Source organism: Sphaeramia orbicularis, chromosome 3 (assembly GCF_902148855.1).
Source record: "Sphaeramia orbicularis chromosome 3, fSphaOr1.1, whole genome shotgun sequence".
Classification (NCBI taxonomy): Eukaryota; Metazoa; Chordata; class Actinopteri; order Kurtiformes; family Apogonidae; genus Sphaeramia; species Sphaeramia orbicularis.
The window spans coordinates 7048220-7066919 of record NC_043959.1 but is presented as its reverse complement, the minus strand read 5'-3'; the positions used below and the strand labels follow the sequence as shown (position 1 = coordinate 7066919).

The 18700-nt window shown below is 37.1% G+C and overlaps 1 protein-coding gene across 7 annotated transcripts in view; it reads left to right on the top strand.

The window, feature by feature from the left end:
* cttn (cortactin) overlaps window positions 1-18700 on the top strand; it is a 50555-nt gene that overhangs the window by 19194 nt on the left and 12661 nt on the right. For 4 of the 7 annotated variants that reach the window (XM_030163115.1, XM_030163117.1, XM_030163112.1 and 1 more), the window contains exons 2-9: window positions 438-545; window positions 1853-1926; window positions 2015-2144; window positions 5912-6022; window positions 7487-7541; window positions 10009-10119; window positions 10818-10928; window positions 16384-16494. In XM_030163115.1, the coding sequence (XP_030018975.1) occupies window positions 462-545; window positions 1853-1926; window positions 2015-2144; window positions 5912-6022; window positions 7487-7541; window positions 10009-10119; window positions 10818-10928; window positions 16384-16494 (787 nt within the window). In that variant the 5' untranslated portion in view covers window positions 438-461. The remainder of the gene's footprint in view (window positions 1-437; window positions 546-1852; window positions 1927-2014; window positions 2145-5911; window positions 6023-7486; window positions 7542-10008; window positions 10120-10817; window positions 10929-16383; window positions 16495-18700) is intronic. The other 3 variants (XM_030163129.1, XM_030163121.1, XM_030163137.1) reach the window with 3 other exon arrangements.

Below are 18700 nucleotides of genomic sequence, written 5' to 3'. Positions count from 1 at the left end.
GACAAAGTCCAAATGAGTAATTCATACATTTCCTTCGGTAGACTCACAGTTGCAAATATGAATATTGCCTACAGTAATCTAAAACATCCCCACGCACAGGAGGTACAGACCCTAGTAAAAATTGTAATTAAATTTTTTTTTTGAAGTAGCAATTAAATGGAAAAAATGGCAACTGTTTCTAAAACTGGTTCATATTGAAATCACAAATCAGCGGGATTTTATAATCCCAATTTCATGTTACATACACGACTGCAAGAGTTTCTTTATTTCATGTTTTCTTTTTCAGCTTTTCATTGCATATGATCTGTCCAGTGTCTGTTGAGGCATTACAGCATGTGCTTTGGACTGTTTGAAAAACTGAAGCCTCTTTAATCAGGACACTTTGTATGTGTAAAATATTTGAGGGAATATGTTAATGGATGTCTCTTGTATTTCAGTCTGTGTGGCATAACCCAGTAAAGATGTGGAAGGCAGCAGCAGGACAGTCAGTCAATGTGGCTGTAGATGATGGAGGAGATGACTGGGAGACGGATCCTGACTTCGAGGTACTTGCACACACCTCCTTATCTATCTTTGCTCCAGGCTAGGGATGTAACGATTACTGGTATAACGATAAACCGTGGTAAAATTTCCAATGGTTAGTATTACCATTTAAATTCTAATTACCATGAAAACCGCATTCAATTACTGCACTTTGAAAACTCATGCTGATACTGCTCATTTCCTGGAGAAGCAGCGGCACTCCAGGCATGTATGTGCAGTTTGCAATGTTTGGCCTGTGAAAACATGGCTGAAGGCACCTGCATGGACAATGCTGTGGAGATTTGGGGATTACGGGCTCGCGCACAGACCCAGTCTAAGTGCACACAGAGTGAGAGAGAGAGGGATGTATGGGAACTGGTCCGAGTGCACAGACCCAGTCTGTGCTCGTGTTAACCCCTCCCCAGCCCCCGCTGCTTCAGATTCTCACCTGGCAGAGAAACTGTCTGAATATAGATACTCAGGACAAACTCATGCCAGTTCAAATGGGCCCAAATTAGTGAGCTTCAACTGTACAAAGACACGATATGTGGAAAAACCAAAGGAGAGGAGGCTTTATGAACTGAAGGAAATTCAACAATAAATCCAGTGACTGACCTCCAGAGGAACTGAACCATATGCCACTGTTGGGATTTGTCTGTCACTCACCAGGAGTGACCAGTCTGGAGCAGATCACCCAACATGTTTTAAAATCTTCATTCAGATTATTTACATTTGTTTGTTAAACAGTTCAGGAAAATATGATTGTGTTCTACTTTGTGTTTGTGTGTGTACAACCATGTATATGTGTGACACTATGAATGATTTGATATGGGAATGGTCAAACAAGCTCCACTATGACCTGTCCAACTACTTTTTTCCCCACTCAATAAACCACTCAGGAATTGATAGGAGAATTGATAAGGAATTTGATTGGTAAGCAGAATCGACAATGGCATTGATATTGATCAAATCCTTTCAGTTCCCACCCCTAGTGCAGATATCTCTTATGGCCATAAGGTGCTATCTTTAATGCACATTTGTATGTTTGATATTTACATGTTAATATATTAATGTTTCTGCCAACAGAAAGTACATTGTGCGTGTTATTTTATTTGTCTTTTCAAAATACAACTTGGTCACATTATGTCAGTGTGTGTATAAGTACTTTTTGAACATTTTGAGCACATTTCAACAATGCCGTGATAATGATAACCATGATAATTTTGGTCACAATAACCGTGATATGAAATTTTTAGATCATTACATCTCTACTCTATGCTTGATCCTCCTTTTCTCAGCTTTTAAAATTGACTATTTTTTGGATTTGTAGAATGATGTGTCAGAGAAGGAGCAGCGCTGGGGGGCTAAGACAGTGGTGGGATCAGGGCATCAGGAGCACATAGAGTAAGTAGACCATGTTTTTCACATAAAATGGAATGCAAAGTGAAAATCTTGTCCAAACTGTATCTTCTAACGTCTCTCTGTGGGTTAGTATCCACCGGCTGCGTGAAACCGTGTCAACAGAACACAGCTCCTTGAAGCAGAAAGAGATGGACGTCATGCCTAAGGCCTCACATGGATATGGAGGGAAATTTGGAGTTCAGCAGGATCGCATGGACAAGGTAAGAAATGAAAAGACTTGTACAAAGGTCATGTCTGATACTAATGACTTTTCTTTATCCGGTATCCATCAAAATGAATGATAATGGAAATTGCTGATGGTTATTATAACCAGGGAGTGTCAAACTCATTTTAGTTCAGGGTCCACAGCCTCCCAATATGATCTGAAAAGGGCCGGACCAATAAATAATAACATAATAGCCTAGAGAGAATGACAACTCCAAACTTTTCTCTGAAGTGAAACCAGTACATAGCAGGACTCCCTCAGCCTGAAAACATGTTGACATTTCAGAGCAGATTTTTTCTCTGACTGTCACAGTTTTACAGAACGTGTCATTGTCATAAAAGCATTATTGGTGGAAATTCCAGCTCTTTTTGGAGAGACAGTTCTTTTGGCTCATACATGCAAACGCCACCACACATCATGACTAATCACGAGCTGCTATGAAAGAGTTAGCTCCCATTGTTCACTTCAATAAACCGGATCATTCACCACCGCATCACTCCTGCTCCTCAGCTTTTCCCAGTGGTTTCAGGTGACCAGTCCAGATGGATCAGGGTCCCAAACCCACTTATTGACAGTCTCATCCTGATCCAATTCGCTGAGTCAGGACTCTGTAATTGCTAGAGGACAAGATTCTCCTATTTCACGAATCCAAACCAGACTGCTGGGTTGCACACAGTGGAGCGCCCCCTCCTGTTCAGGAGGAGGCATAACAGGAGTTATGCTGTTTTCAGACATTTGATCTTGGAAAAAAGTAGGCCTCAAAATAGAACCAGGTCACCCATTTCAGAACTTCTCCAAGCTTTATACATGATGTATGTATGTGTATGGTAAACATTTTATAGTTCCAGCTGTTTTTTTTCCAGATTTAGAGTGATTACAAGATGTGTCACTGACAAACGGACAGACATACTGATGACAAAGTAAAATTACATGATGAAAATGTTCAAACTATTCTTTAAAAAAATATGAATAACATGAAAAACTGAAATACTGTATATTAAGAAAATTAAGTGCAATTTTAACAACATTATGCCTCAGTTTATCATTTACACATGTGCATTATAACCTACAGAAACAAAACAAAACATTGAGTAGCAGGTAGAAAATTGTTTTTCTTCCATATTCATATTTGTTCAGGTTATTCACAATTTTTGTGAAAGGATAGTTTCATATAAGATAGCTTGATTTTTAAGATGTATTTTATATTGTGAAGAATCTATCTATTGGATTGTTCTACACCAGTTCATCTAATGGTCATCTCACTGTGTGCGTATGAACAGTCTGACTCAGTTGTGTCCATTTTACACTCTGTAATCTTTCCTGGCTAGCAGCTCTGTCCATCAACACCTTTCTCTTTCTGGACAGCATGAATGTGATGAGTGAGCACTGTTTATACCACATGGTTTTCAGCTATGATGAGTCAGAGCGTCTCCACTTCAGACCACCGCTGGTGTTTCCAGCTCTAGTGTTCCCTTGTATGTATCCTCCCTTCTCTTCCTCAAAACCATTTATAATAGACCTACGCTGAACAGTTTTGACAGTGAACCTTTCTTTGGACAATGTCTACAAAGTGTATTTACACTTTGACAAATTTTATGTTTAGATTTTTTTTTTAATGAATTTTTGCAATATTAATAATTTGTCTTTACCTATAATGGTCCATATTTTAATGACTTATAAAGTGGAAATGGTTAGAGATATCAATATAGTTACTATTGAGGACTGATAGGAAGTTATATACGGACTTTCATCTAATTAGTTGAGTTCTTCTCCAGTGAAAGGACCACCCACTTCTATTGGGAGATTGATCTGCTGCTTAAAGACCACAGGACTCTAAGGGTCTGATTTACTAAGATCGCAAATAACAGGCACAAATTTGCTTGCTCACGCTAAAAAATGCACGTGTTACTTATTTGCGTGTCATGGGTGATCAACTAAGATTGCCTTCGCAAATGATAACAGGTACAAAGTCTTGGAGACCACCCTATTTAAATGAGGATTTTGCTTGCGCTACTGGTTGTTGTCATGGAGACAGTATGCTGGAAAAACTGCTCTGGGTTACACCAGCACTAATGGCAACAGTGCACTGGAATGATCCAGACACAAGGAAATGTAACGTGAGGAGTTTTGTCATAGACGGTATTGCATAACTCCTCCTTGTGACTGGTCCCAAATCATCTCCTAGTTCATCTAGACGTTCTAAAATGGCACTGCTGGGTAGGACGTACGTCTCAAATTTTATTTCTTCCATCATTCCTCCTCCTCCTTCTGGGATGCGGAATTGTGACGTTTTTCACATTTCAATGACGTAAAGGTCAGATAAATGTGACCTGGCCGTTCAGACTGAAGTTGCATTGCAAAATATCAGATACATATTGGATTTAGGACCACATGTGAAAGTGGCCTGGGTTGGATTTTAAAAGTCATATTTGTGCTGTTCAAACTGTCTTTAACAGATTGGATACAGGTCACATATGGGCAAAAAAATGTGATTTGGACCACATTTGTTTGCAGTCTGAACGTAGCGTAAGATGGCGGCAGAACCTGACAACCTCGCAAATTCAACTTGTTCTTGATAGAACATGGCAGTGAGATACAGGGCCATTGGTCCTATTTTTAAGTTTCTTTTGTGTTTCTCATGTCACAGCCTTTTGTAGCAAAAGTATTATACAAAAGATATGAGTCAGACTTTATTAACAAAGACAACATTTTCTTCCTCTGACAGCCACTTTGATAAAATTAAAGTGGTCAACGTGCTTAAGCTTCATTTGTATGAAGCTTTGTGGATGTTCAACAAGCACATTTTCAATCAAAGGTGAAGCTCAACATTCCATGTTTTACTGATCAGCGTCCTTGTTCTGTAAAGGAGACCTGCACACTTGTCATTCACTATCAAAAGAAAAGCACAAATGGTATGATTTTAAAAGTATGTTTTGTCTGTTAATGGTCTCCAGATAATTTTAAGGGGGCAGGATGTTTGTGAATTTGATTGGATAGAAATTTAGACAGGCTATGTAAGTATGTGCCTGTACATGTTTTTTTGAAACTTTAGTGAGACACTCAGAAATAGGTAGTGAGCTCTGAAAATTACAAAAATAATTTATTATTATTTATTAGAAGCTGAACTAGTGCTCACCTAAAGATCAAAGTCAAACTAATATAGAACTGAACATCATCATAAAAAAAAAATCTGTGTAGGAATGTTGTTTTTTTTTTTTCATTTTTGAGGTACTATTATCTTTCAGCATTAGTATTTTACATTTTTGGGCAAATAATGCTACCTTTCTGCCATAAACAAATACAGCTGTCATTAACTGGACTGAACAGCTGGGCTTTGGATCAGTGTTTTCAGTCCAGATCAGTCTGAACCTTCAGTTATTAAAGTGTGGAAAAAACCTTTTGGATGGTTAAGACTTTTGGTTCAGGTACATGACAGTGAACAAAAGAAAAGAATTAAGCTGAAGATCAGGCACAGACCATCTTTAAACCAATCCAATGTGAAGAGCAGAGGGAACAGTACACAGACGACAATGACATGACTGTCATTTAGTCCACTCACAAAATTACACTGAGAAACTAAAACAAACTGAATGTATACAATGTAAAAAAAAAAAAAAAAAAGAAAGAAATGATCTATAGTTTGGTCCTTGGATTAGACATTCAGTATGAAATTGTCCAAAGTCTTTGAATGATGTCAAATGTTTTAGTAAATGATGAGTGTAAACTGTTTTGTCTGTTTTTTTTTTTTTTTTTTTTTTCCAGTCTGCTGTGGGTCATGACTACCAGAGCAAGTTGTCAAAGCACTGCTCTCAGACGGACACCTCCAAGGGCTTCGGAGGGAAGTTTGGGGTGCAGTCAGATCGCGTTGACCAGGTACTGACATTTAAAGTCCGACTTACTGCTCTGTTCTGTACTCTGTAATGAAGTCTACACGTAAACTTTGAAAATATCTGCAAAGTTTCAAACAAACTGGAAATGGTCAGATTGAAAAAGTCATTGTTCCATTACGTATTTAAACCCTACAATTTCTTTCTTAAATACCTGTTAAAAAGTATATTATGTGTCGAATTTTGTAGTATTTATGGATTGTTAATATATACACTGAACAAAAATATAAACGCACCACTTTTGTTTTTGCTCCCATTTTTCATGAGCTGAACTCAAAGATCTAAAACTTTTTCTGTGTACACACAAGGTTTATTTCTCTCAAATATTGTTCACAAATTTGTCTAAATTTGTGTTAGTGAACACTTCTTCTTTGCTGAGATTATCCATCCACCTCACAGGTGTGGCATATCAAGATGCTGATTAGACAGCATGATTTTTGCACAGGTGTGCCTTAGGCTGGCCACAATAAAAGGCCACTCCAAAATGTGCAGTTTTATCACACAGCACAATACCACAGATGTCACAAGTTTTGAGGGAATATGCAATTGGCATGCTGACTTCAGGAATCTCCACCAGAGCTTTTGCCTGTGAATTGAATGTTCATTTCTCTACCATAAGCCATCTCCAAAGCTGTTTCAGAGAATTCATGAAGAAGACTGTGCGAGGAAAATGGTGGCCACACCAAATACTGACTGGTTTTCTGACCCCCCTGGACCACCCAATACAGTAAAACTGCACATTTTAGAGTGGCCTTTTATTGTGGCCAGCCTAAATCACACCTGTGCAATAATCCTGCTGTCTAATCAGCATCTTGATATGCCACACCTGTGAGGTGGATGGATTATCTCAGCAAAGGACAAAGGAGAAGTGCTCACTAACACAGATTTAGACAAATTTATGAACAATATTTGAGAGAAATAGGCCTTTTGTGTACATAGAAAAAGTTTTAGATCTTTGAGTTCAGCTCATGAAAAATGGGAGCAAAAACAAAAGTGGTGCGTTTATATTTTTGTTCAGTGTAGAAATGATAAATGCTATCAAACCATTAACACCAACAAATATATAAACAAACATCAAAAGAAAAACTAGGAATGAAATTGTACACAAATTGTGTCACAATATAAAAATTGTGTTACATAAGCAAGTATAATTCCTTGCACCCATCTTTCAGCCTTTTCACACTACTTTTGGAATTAAATGTTTCTCTTTTTTTTTTTTTTTCTTTTTTTTTTTTTTTAGGAAAATGTGTGGTCACATCTGTAACTTTAACATTTAAACAAATGCAAAGTTATTTTAACAATTAATTTGTCCATCATCAGCATCTCATGGTTTTACTAATATTCAACTGTTCTACACTGTGGTCTGTTATATCCACATGCAGTACACACACAGAAAGGGGAAGTCATGGTGAGTGGAATTATTTAGTTGCCTCTTCTTCTCTTCTTCTAGTCTGCTGTGGGCTTTGAGTACGCTGGGAAAACGGAGAAACACGCGTCACAGAAAGGTGATGTCACAACTCATCTTTATGGCATGTTTTCCAGTCTGGGATCAGCTACAGTCATCTCCTCTTAAATGCCAGTCAAGTTCCTTATTCTGTGAAGAGATGATGTAATATATAGACATTATTTCTAAGCCTTCTAGATGTTGTTAGTGTGTGATCTTTCCAAATCACCACCAGGAGATGATTTTACTAGACACTAAGGGTTTGACAAACATTTGATTGGTTGCCGTGTCAGCTCCTGTTCTGCTGATCAGGAGCTGCTCTGCCAGCGCTGCACTGTAAAGCCGCAGCAAATCTGAAAAATGTGTTTAACAGCAGATAACTTGCTGCTTTGCTTGTTTTTCCTGACACACTGTAAATTTAAGTGCTGTGTCTAAGTCACAGGCGTCAAACACACGGCCCATGGACCAAAACCAGCCCTCCAAGGGTTCCAATCTGGCCTGTCAGATGGATTTGTGTAATGTTAAAATTACACTGAAGATATTAACAATCACAGATGTCAAAATCATTATAGTTCAGGTTCCACATTCAGACCAATATGATCTAAAGTGGATCAGACCAGTAAAATACTTTCATAATAACCTATAGATAATGACAACTACAAACTTTTCTCTTTGTTTTAGTGCAAAAAGTAAAATTGCATAAAAATGTTTATATTTACAAACTATCCTTTCACAAACAATATGAACTACCTGAAACATCTTAAGAGAAGTAAGTGTAATTTTACCAATATTCTGCCTGTTACTAAATGTTTTGTGTATTTGTAGATTGTAATGTGCATGTGTAAATGATAAACTGAGGTATAGTATTGTTAAAATTGCACTTTTTATTTACATTTTCAAGGAAACTTTGTATATGTAAACATTTTCGTAATGTAATTGTACTTTTTTCACTGTTATTATTTTATTAGACCGGTCCACTTGAGATAAGTTTGGGCTGAATGTGGAACCTGAACTAAAATGCGTTTGACATCCCTGGCCGAAGTATTAGAGAAGTCACATGTTTTTGTTTTATGTGACTTCAACATATTACATTTCAAATGGAAAAAGGCCAAAGGGGTTTGGGGATGCTCACATCCATAAACTATTTACAGAATCAGGATCACAGCCCTTCTAATCCAGATGGGGATGTGGCATAAATAAAGTTCTGGTTTTTAAATGGCTCTTCTGATGACGGTGGAAACATTTCAAATGAAAGCTGGAATTTAGCACATATTTCTCTTCAACTTAAAATTAATTATGGACAAAAGTCCAAAACACAAATATCATATTGTAAGTTTCTTATGCACTGCCTTTTGTATGAATAGGACCCCCCCCTCCCTTTGGTCTTGTAGCTGTTAGTATTGCTGCTTTCCATGACTCCTTCATTCGTGTTGTGATCACCTCCTTCAGACTCCTCTGCACAGAAATGCACAGCATTAGCCCAATTCCAGTTGTTACCTCAGAGGTGCAGCTCTTTTACTCCTGTGCTTCACGTAACAGGAATACTAACACTCAGCTTCTTAAGGGCAGAATGTCCCAGTTTAAACCCACAAAAATATAAGAGCATTTTTCATTGAAGGTTTCAATTTAATGCCACACTGATTTCAACATTTTATTAATTTCAAATTTTGCTATTTTTTTCTTATTGCCCTACAGGGAACATATGTTATTTTTTGTTTTCCATTTTCTTGTATTGCAGAGGATCATAGACCAATGTTTAAAGTACTGATGTGTGTGTTAGTGTAGATGTTGGAAAATAGTGTGTGCGCACACGCAGTAACAAAAGAAGTTATACTTTTTCTTTAACACATTGAAACATGATGTCAAAATAGTGGCATTTAAAGGGTTAAAGCTCTGAAAATGAATGAAGATTTAATAATTATGCTGAAGACTGATGTTGTCTTAAAGATTAAACTCATTTAAAGTGGACAATAATATAATAGAAATGCATAATATTTTCATATTGATGACGCTTTTACTCAATATGTTTTTTGGTTTTTTTCCCTGAGGGTTGTTAGTGATTATTGATGTATCACAAACTTGGATAATACTAACTATCCTGGCTGACATTTAATGTAAAAAAAAAATACGTTTTTATCATAACCAACTGTGGTATTATATAAATGTACTGGTATTTAAGGGGGTTTGTTGTAGGATTTTATAGTTGTCATTCAGACTGAGTTTGAAAGTTACAACTGATAATATTTAATGATGTAAACATTTTTGTCTTTTAACACCACCAGTTATCTTTTTTTTTTTTTAAAGTGAAGCACAAAAGTCAACAACAATAGTTTTTCAGCTTAAGTTTATCCAATAAATATTAAATGATGTTTAATGATGGTACTGAATATGTTGATGGCTAGTGTTTAGTTTAAGTATTAATTCTGGCTCCATTTTAATGAGGGATTGGAATTGGGCTGCTTCTTGGCCACTGCCGCCATGCTGCTTCACCCTGACCTTTGACCCTTGCCCCCTGCTTTGCTGTGTAGACTACACCACTGGGTTTGGGGGGCGGTACGGAGTTCAGGCAGATCGTGTCGACCAGAGCGCAGTGGGCTTCGATTACCAAGGCAAAACAGAGAAACACGAGTCCCAGAAAGGTTTGTTTGGATTTCCCTGCCATGTGGCGTTCCTATTAACGAAGGGAGACGGAGGAAACATGGCAGAAGGAAAGACGCTAACACATACTCTCATTCACTACCTGAACAGCTGCACGCAAGACCAGATGAATCATGTTATTTTGCATTTTTTCATTTCAATCATTTTTTCAGTCATTTCTTAGCCTCTGCTGTGTGCCTGTTCACATACGGCTGCAGTAAATGCTCTTTGTAATGTAGCTGGGGTTTGTTTTAATACTTTGTCATTATAGTCTTTATTTTTTTGTATTAAATCTGCTGTAGAAGCCCTCCTGAACTGAAGTGACCTTTACATTCAAAATGACTTCCTCCTTTAATCTGTTTTGCTCCTGTTTATCTCAGATCTCTGGTGATTGGCATAAACTTGCCTGCACCTTGTAGTATGTAATTCCTCTGTGAGTTGGGCAAGACCCAGCTGGTTTTCTCAGAGAAAGTCATATTTCAATGAAGTACATTCTTGCCTTTTAAATACTCTTGGTTATGTTTCCTCTCAGGTCACTTCACTGATAAATAAAGTCAGTTATTTTTATTGTTAAAGTGGCAGATAAAGTATTTTTATGTTCAGATCGTCTTGAATATGTGGTTGATGTGGGTACTTCTCTCCTGGACTTTTCTTCACTTTTCTCCGTGTCACCCTCCCTCTGTATTCTGATCATCGATAGATTATGCCAAGGGCTTTGGCGGCAAGTATGGCGTCGAGACGGACAAAGTGGACAAGAGCGCCGTCGGCTTTGAGTACCAGGGCAAAACAGAACGGCACGAGTCTCAGAAAGGTCAGTATCAGCAGCACATGGATGGGCTCAATTTTAATGTTGAACTCCAATACTGAACTCAAGAACACATGAAGCCACAGTTGTATGCAGGGTGCGATTTGTTGGGGTGTGATTAGTTTTGTTTTACATCCTTACTTCCACTCAATAAATTTCATCCTTGGTGGGGGGGGGGGGGTGGCAACCAACCAACTGAAATAACAGGCAGGTTGTGACAGTTTTCTGACACCTATATCCTACGTTACTGGCACTAACCAAACTATCAGCCGTCTCTGAATTCACGAACATCCCCATGCACTGGGGCACTGTAAAGGGGGGGTAAACGTGACAAATTCATGGGGCTCAGCATTTGTGGGGGGGCCCATAGAGCAGTGGAGGGGGTCCAGTGGATACAGGTTAGAAGTTGTGAAAATTTCGTTTATAATAGAGGAATAGAACCGGGGAATTGGACGTTGAAAGTTTCACTTTTGTTTCATGCCAGTGTTAGTTAAGTTAGTTGTAGACCACACCCCCATGTATATAATTGCTGCCCCTCCCACGCTCCAACCAAAAAAAAAAAAAAAAAAAAACCCCAAAAAAAACATTACCCTCCCCTCTGTTTTTTTGACAAATTGCATCCTGGTTGTATGTAATATTTTCCACAAGTCTTCTCTCAGAATGAGCCTGTTTCCATGACCATAAAAGTCTAATAATTAGATCTAACACATTTACATGCACTTAAGAAATGTGATAATCGAAAAACCCTGGTTTAGTCGCTCCAGTCCATTATTAGATTTCTTTCAGAGTATGAACGTACGTAGTGATGGTAGAGTTAAACTTCCTGTTCTCTTCCGCTCATGTTTGACTACGTAACTTCCGTTCTCTACGATTTTAATTGTATTTACACATACACAGATGTAAAAGAACAAAATAAATCAGATTAACCTGTCTACAGGCAGGAAGACATCGGATTATTGGGGAGAAATCCAGGTGTATTAATCTGATTTCTCATAATCGGGTTACTGCTGTTATCTGATAAAACAGATCAGATTATCCTGTTTACATGGTCACTTAAATAATCTGACAACTCTAGAAATCAGATAATGATCTGGAGTATTAGTGTGCATGTAAACAGGCTCACTGACAGTTTAATCATGTGACAATGAAACAGTTACGGCTGAATTTGTTGCTGCCAGTAGCTTCATTGACTTTCTGTCACATTACGTAAAAACATTCCACAAGGGATGTAAACAAGAATATAAAGCTGACTCTGGGCTTCTTTCTGTCTCTATTCATTGTGACATTGCACTTTAAAAAGTCTGCAGGAATGGAGTTTTTATTTGGTGTTAGTGTCAGTTATAGGTTTTTAGTTTGTTGTAGTTTTTTATTTGTAGATGAAAAAAAAATGGAGTTTATTAAAGGTATGCAAAGTTATTTTATTTTTGTTTGCCATGAACTCTGAACATTCTTTCATAGAATGGAATTATCACCTGGAACTAAATCAAAAGGAAACCAAGCTGATTTTATTGGAAACTTTCATTTTAGTTCATGTTACATTGTTCTGTGTTGGGTTTAGTTTGTTTTACTCTTTTTGAAAACTGTCATTTTAATTTTTTAAAGTCAATGAAAGACATTTATTGATTTTTTTTTTTTTTTGTAGCTTTTGTTAATCATAACAACTTTGTCATTTTTTACAGTTTGCTTTTTTTTTCACAGTGAAAGCTTCTTAGTACAGAGGTCTTATAATTTACTAACAGTGAAACTAGCACTGAAGAAATAATTTCTTTAATTTAAAATAAACAAAGATTCACATTTTGAAAAAAATGTGCAACACAAACTAAAACCAAGCACAATACAGGTAAGATCAGCTTAATTTTCTGTGACCAGTTGTTCCTTCATATTTGATATAATGCTGTCTTTCATCTAGACAGTATCGGTGTAATAGCAGAGAAATTAAAAAAAAAACACTAAAATTAATTAAATAAAATAAATTTGAAAAATAATAAAACTCTGTATACACTTAAACTAATCTGACTTTGAAAAACAAACTGATGGAACTTAAAATATAAAAAAGATAATTGCAGTACCACAATGACCCTAAATGTTATGATGCTAAAGAAACTCTTGGTGTCCTTGAAATAGATTTTGAAAGGTGAACCCTTTTCCAGTGATCCTATTGTTATTAGTTGTTTTTAGTTTCATTGGGTTGTGCTCTGTCAGTCGGTGGGTCTGTGTGTCCTCTGCCTCTGTTGGAGTCACACCCTCATCTCTGCCTCGGCTTGTCTGGACTCTGTTACGACAACGCGGCAGGTTTACCTGTAGCTTCACGTCTGCCACACCTGTCTGAGTCCATGTAGGTCTACTGCCCCGTAGGCCGGTCACAGCTCACAGATAAAGGGTACAAGGCAACGACGGCCTCAATGGATTCCCCACAATGCACTGGGCTGCTTTAGTTTGTATGTGTGGTGCAGACTGTGATAACAGCGCTGATATTTTTGTTGTTTATCAGCATGAACAAAGCTATGGAAATGACTTACTCAAGGTCAGAATAGAAGATAAATAATGCACATTTCTGCTTATAAAGACATGTTGCACATCATGCAGCTGGCTCAGTAAAAGGAATTGTTTGAAGTAACAATATTATATAATGATACTCACTTAAAGTCAGGTATGTTCTGCATGGTTTTGGGCTGTCCCAGACAAAACGTCATAAAAGGTAGCTGTAGCTTTGGCTAAATGCAGGGATCCTATGTCACACTGAAAGAAGGCTGGTAAATTCAGTGAATAGATGTGTTTTTCAACCTTGGGGTCGGGACCCCTCATAAGGTCGCCTGGAATTCAAATGGGGTCGCCTGAAATTTCTAGTAATTCATCAAACAACTTACTGATTAAAAAAATATGTGGTGAGTTGACAGAGACAATCCCAATTCATAAAAGACATGACAAACTCCGAGTCTGAAACTGAAGCGCTGTGTTTATCTTTCAAATGTTTTTTGTGGTCAGTTTCAGATGCTGCAGCTCTTTCATAATTCATGGTTTGAGTTATTGTTTGTTCAGTATTAATTGTCAGCCTTGTAAATACAAGCTGGACTGACTGAACATATCCTGACCAAGGAAAATAAAATTCTTACTCTGTGCAGTAATCACAACCTGGCTTTTCTGCCTCCATTCATAATAATATACATTATATAGACTAAATGTCGTCTAAAATTAACATTTATTTGTGACATAGTATAGCAAACTATTACATGATCAAAAACAAATTAATTTTAGCAAAAACAAATGTCTCAGTTTTGAATGTCTGGGGTTGCCAGAAATTTGTGATGTTAAAATGGGGTCATGAGCCAAAAAAGGTAATGGAATACTGGAATAGATTCTAGTGTCTAGAATGGGTTGTATGAATTAACCACATGAAAACACCTATTTTTAATTACATTTTCACTCTGGCATTTTACTTAATCACATTTTTTGATTATCTGTTCATGCACACGTTTTACTAATTTTCAATTACCTAAATATGAAAACACAATTAGAAAACACTCCAACTTTCATATTTTGCTGAACCCACTTTTATTAGTCTTTAGTTCATTTATTATGTATTTGGACCCTAATAGTTCAAAAAGTTTGACTTTGAACCCTCCAGGTGCTGCAAAGCTATCTTTATATTCATTCTGGCAAAAATCTAGTGGATTTCTACAACCCGTTTTAATTGGTTACGTTTTATAACTAGTTACATCACGACATTTGCTCATATGAGGTCAAGACTCCCGACGAACATTTCTCATAATTGTTTGTCAGCAGCAGTGGTTGTAGTCCATACTGAAAATATGTCCAAACTTCAGGCTGATTGCATAAAATGTTCAGTTGTTGGTTGTATTAACGAACACAAGTGGCTGAACAGGACAAAGCAGCACAGTCAACAACCTGGAGGGGGTGGGGTGGGAAGTGGCTCACGTGCATTTAAAGGGCCAGCGCTCAAAACGACTTTTCTGGTGTCATTGCTCAGAAATAGGGTTGAAGATGGACCTGTGGAGTTGAATTAATGAAGAATTCAGACCCAAGCATAGCATTTACAGTTTATGTAGACCACAAAAAATGATTGAAAATGCATAATTCCATTTTTAAAAAAAGCAAAATATCACTCCTTTAACTGCATACAAATGAGTTGGTCATTGAGTGGTGTTTGAGTCTGAGGGAATGATCTGTAGCATAATTCACCAAGTCCATGTCAGATTTTTCAGACCTTAATCATGTCCATGTGACAGAGGAAGCCCTTCTTTTTTCTTTACAGTCAAGAATCCGTGTGATGTATGTGACATTCACTCTCCTCTATTGCCTTGAGGCACGTTTGCCTGCAAAACAGTGTCCTAACATTATCCCACACTCTTTACAAAACACAGTTTTGTAAAGAGGGTGATTTGTGGCACATAAAATAAATTGGTAAATATCATAATATATGAAACAATGTTCATCTGTCATCATATACTGTAGTCTATACCAAGGGTGTCAAACTCAGATCCTCGAGGGCCGGTATCCTGCATGTTTTAGGTGTTTCCCTCTTCCAACACACCTGATTCAAATGATAAGCCTATCATCAAGCTCTGCAGAAGCCTGATAACAACCGTCAGGTGTGCTGGAAGAGGGAAACATGCAGGATACCGGCCCTCAAGGATCTGAGTTTGACACCCCTGATCTATACGATCAAACAGTCTGACTGAACACAGGGAAGTTCCAGTCTAGAAATATCCATTTACATATATTTTCCATTCATAAATGAAGTTAATGCTTCTCTGTACAGACAAAGGGCTGCATTGTCACAATGTGAAACACTGAACATATTCAAATTAGATGCACTATATGGACAAAAGTATTGGGACATGTTGAATTCAGGTGTTTCTTTTCTAACAGGTGTGGGATATAAAACAGTAATGACAAATGTCTTAATATAGTTTATTATTGTGGTAAATATCATTGCATTGCTTTAGTTAGTTTGGTTTAAATTGTTATCTTTGCCTCCAAAATGCCTCAGAAATGGTTTTTACTTAATTTCTCTAAATAGTGATTTTTTTTTTTTCCTATCCATGAGTATGATTTTACATGTTCTTCCTCCAAATTTCTGACATATTTTTTGTGCTCTGACTGTAAATAATACTTTTCTACCACAACTAACCATCTACTTTCTTCACATCGCACTTAGGAAGAAAAAAATATCCCATTAGACTTTAAGGAAATACTGATGTTTATAAATTATATGGACAAAAATATTGGAACATATCATGTCTACAGCTGTCAGCATGAACATCCTGTTCATGCTGATTTGAGATCTTAACATCAATATTTCTTTAAAGTTTAAAAGTGTTTAAATTATGTGACTACATGGCATGGATTTGACCCTCATCTTCATTTAACCACTAGACCAAATGAGGCTCTAGATTTAACATTAACATCCTTTTCTGCCTCTTCTGTGTGTTTTCTGCAGATTACGTGAAAGGCTTTGGGGGCAAGTTTGGCGTCCAAACAGATAGACAGGATAAATCAGCACTGGGGTGGGACCATCAGGAAAAACTACAGCTTCATGAGTCCCAGAAAGGTACGTGGTCAGATTTGGTTTCCAAAGGTTTATGGAGAAATGAAATGACACTGAATACATCATTAGTGTTGAATCAACTCTATGTTTTTGTTTTTTTTGTGTGCACCGCTGTCACATAATCCTACATTCTTCTTCTCTTTTTTTTTTTTTTTATGTTTAAATTATTACAAAAGGAAGAACAGAACACAGGGATTATCCACTCAACATGAGCCTTTTATGTGTGACGTTGGCTTTGAGTTTTGCAGACGACATTTTTTTCAATGTAAAACTTCCTCTTCAGTCCTACATATCAGCTCTAATGTGGTTTCATTGTGGGATTGAATGTGGTCTATGACCTTAATGTACTACTGTGAAAAGTCCCATTCAGGCTGAGATAGAGGAAGTAAAACCACAGCTCAGATTTCTATTTGCGTGTGTGTACTATGGTAGAATGAGTCAAACATGCGATACTAGTGAAAAGGTTTGAAACTAACATCTGAAATCCTTTTGTCTCTGAAAGTGTGGAGACACTGGTTTATCTAACATTAAAAAAAAAAACAACGATTGGATCTGTAATTATTTTTTTAAGCCTTTCTCTTCACATTTGTCCTTTTGCGTCTGCTGTTAGTTTTAAATAGTAGACTAAAGGAGAGAAACTAAAATAAGAGTCAAGTTCTGAACAGCAGGAGCAGATATGAACAGACTGAATGAACTTGGTCTTCCTCCTCAGTTCATTTAAAAATGATGCTCTCAGGAAATGCAGCAGCCTTTGTTTTCCTTGTAAAGTTGTGGTATTTATTTAACCATTGAGGCAGATATGTATAACAAATGTTTAGGATGCCAGAAAACAAACTTTACACAATCTAGTTTACATGGTGTCTTTTGCACTCCTTTTTTCCCAAAATATGAATTTAAATTGAATTTAAAGTGAATTTAGAGTTTTTACCTGCCATTATTTGCATGTGGACAACACTTTAAACCAAATGAATATAAAATCAATATGAAAAGCATCACAACAGAGTAAATGTCTTTTCCTGTACATAATGCTTTATCCTTTTGTGTTTGGTCTTTAAGCGTTTTGTATTCTGATTATTATCTGCTCTGGTGTTTCCCAACCGTTTTACTCAGGTATGGTAATAATGATGGTTCTGACCCCCCACTTAACTCTATCATCAACTAAAGGAAAACATTTTAACCCAAACGACACCCAAACTCTGTGAAATCTAGAGCAGACTTTGTAAGGATTTGCCAGTGTACCACTGACAGCTGAATGTGTTCCTGTCTGAAGCTTTGTGGAGTTTCTTCTGTGTTAAATACAAAATACTGCCTGTTTGATATGCATTAACATGAGTATAATCCTCACTTCCTGGGCTTCATTTCCATTACTGTCCATTGAAATGCTACACATCGTACAAGAGCGCAGTCACTGAATATGGGAGATTAAAAAATATTTTTAGAGATCCTAAGTAATAGTTCAATTTATAATGTCAAAGTATTGACCACACTTAAATGTTATGATGAAAATTCATTAATTAATAATGAATTAAATCAACATGTCACTGACTATGACTGACTGATGGAGCAGTGAATTAGTAGGCCTACTCACATGTTCTTGACAATGGGCTATGTCATAAGTTACCTGACGGAATTGTTAGTATTATACATGATCTTTTGAAATGACTCACAATGAAAATTCACCACAGGTACCCTTTAACCCTCTAATTATCCTTAGCATACCCTCAGCCATTGACCCCATGCAATGTTTATTCTTCAAAAACTAGTAGTTGACTTAATTTTTTTTTTGTTTTTTTGTTTCATATTTCATGACTTTCGAAGGCGACAACTGATTAGGCATAAAATTATCATGATCATATTTTTTCTGTGCTGAACACACATTGCACACATTGGTGTTCCTCCTGGGCCAATTTGACCCCAAGCTGTTTTAGCTGTGTAAAATGTGTCTGTGTGTGTGACCTAACATCTACACACCTGCAGGGGCAGAGTTGATACATAACAGGGGGTTGGGGAAAACAACTATTCCCACCAGAACTTTGATACTTCTCATGGTGTGGGCATGTGGGAAACAGCTGGACTTGTGAACTCCTGCCAAAATGAGGAAGACAATGTAGGCTTGGAGTTGATCACATCCAAGTCTTTCCAGCTACACAGGCCTCCCCTCTAAAATGATCATCTCAAGTACAATAGTAGTAATAATAATAATAATAAT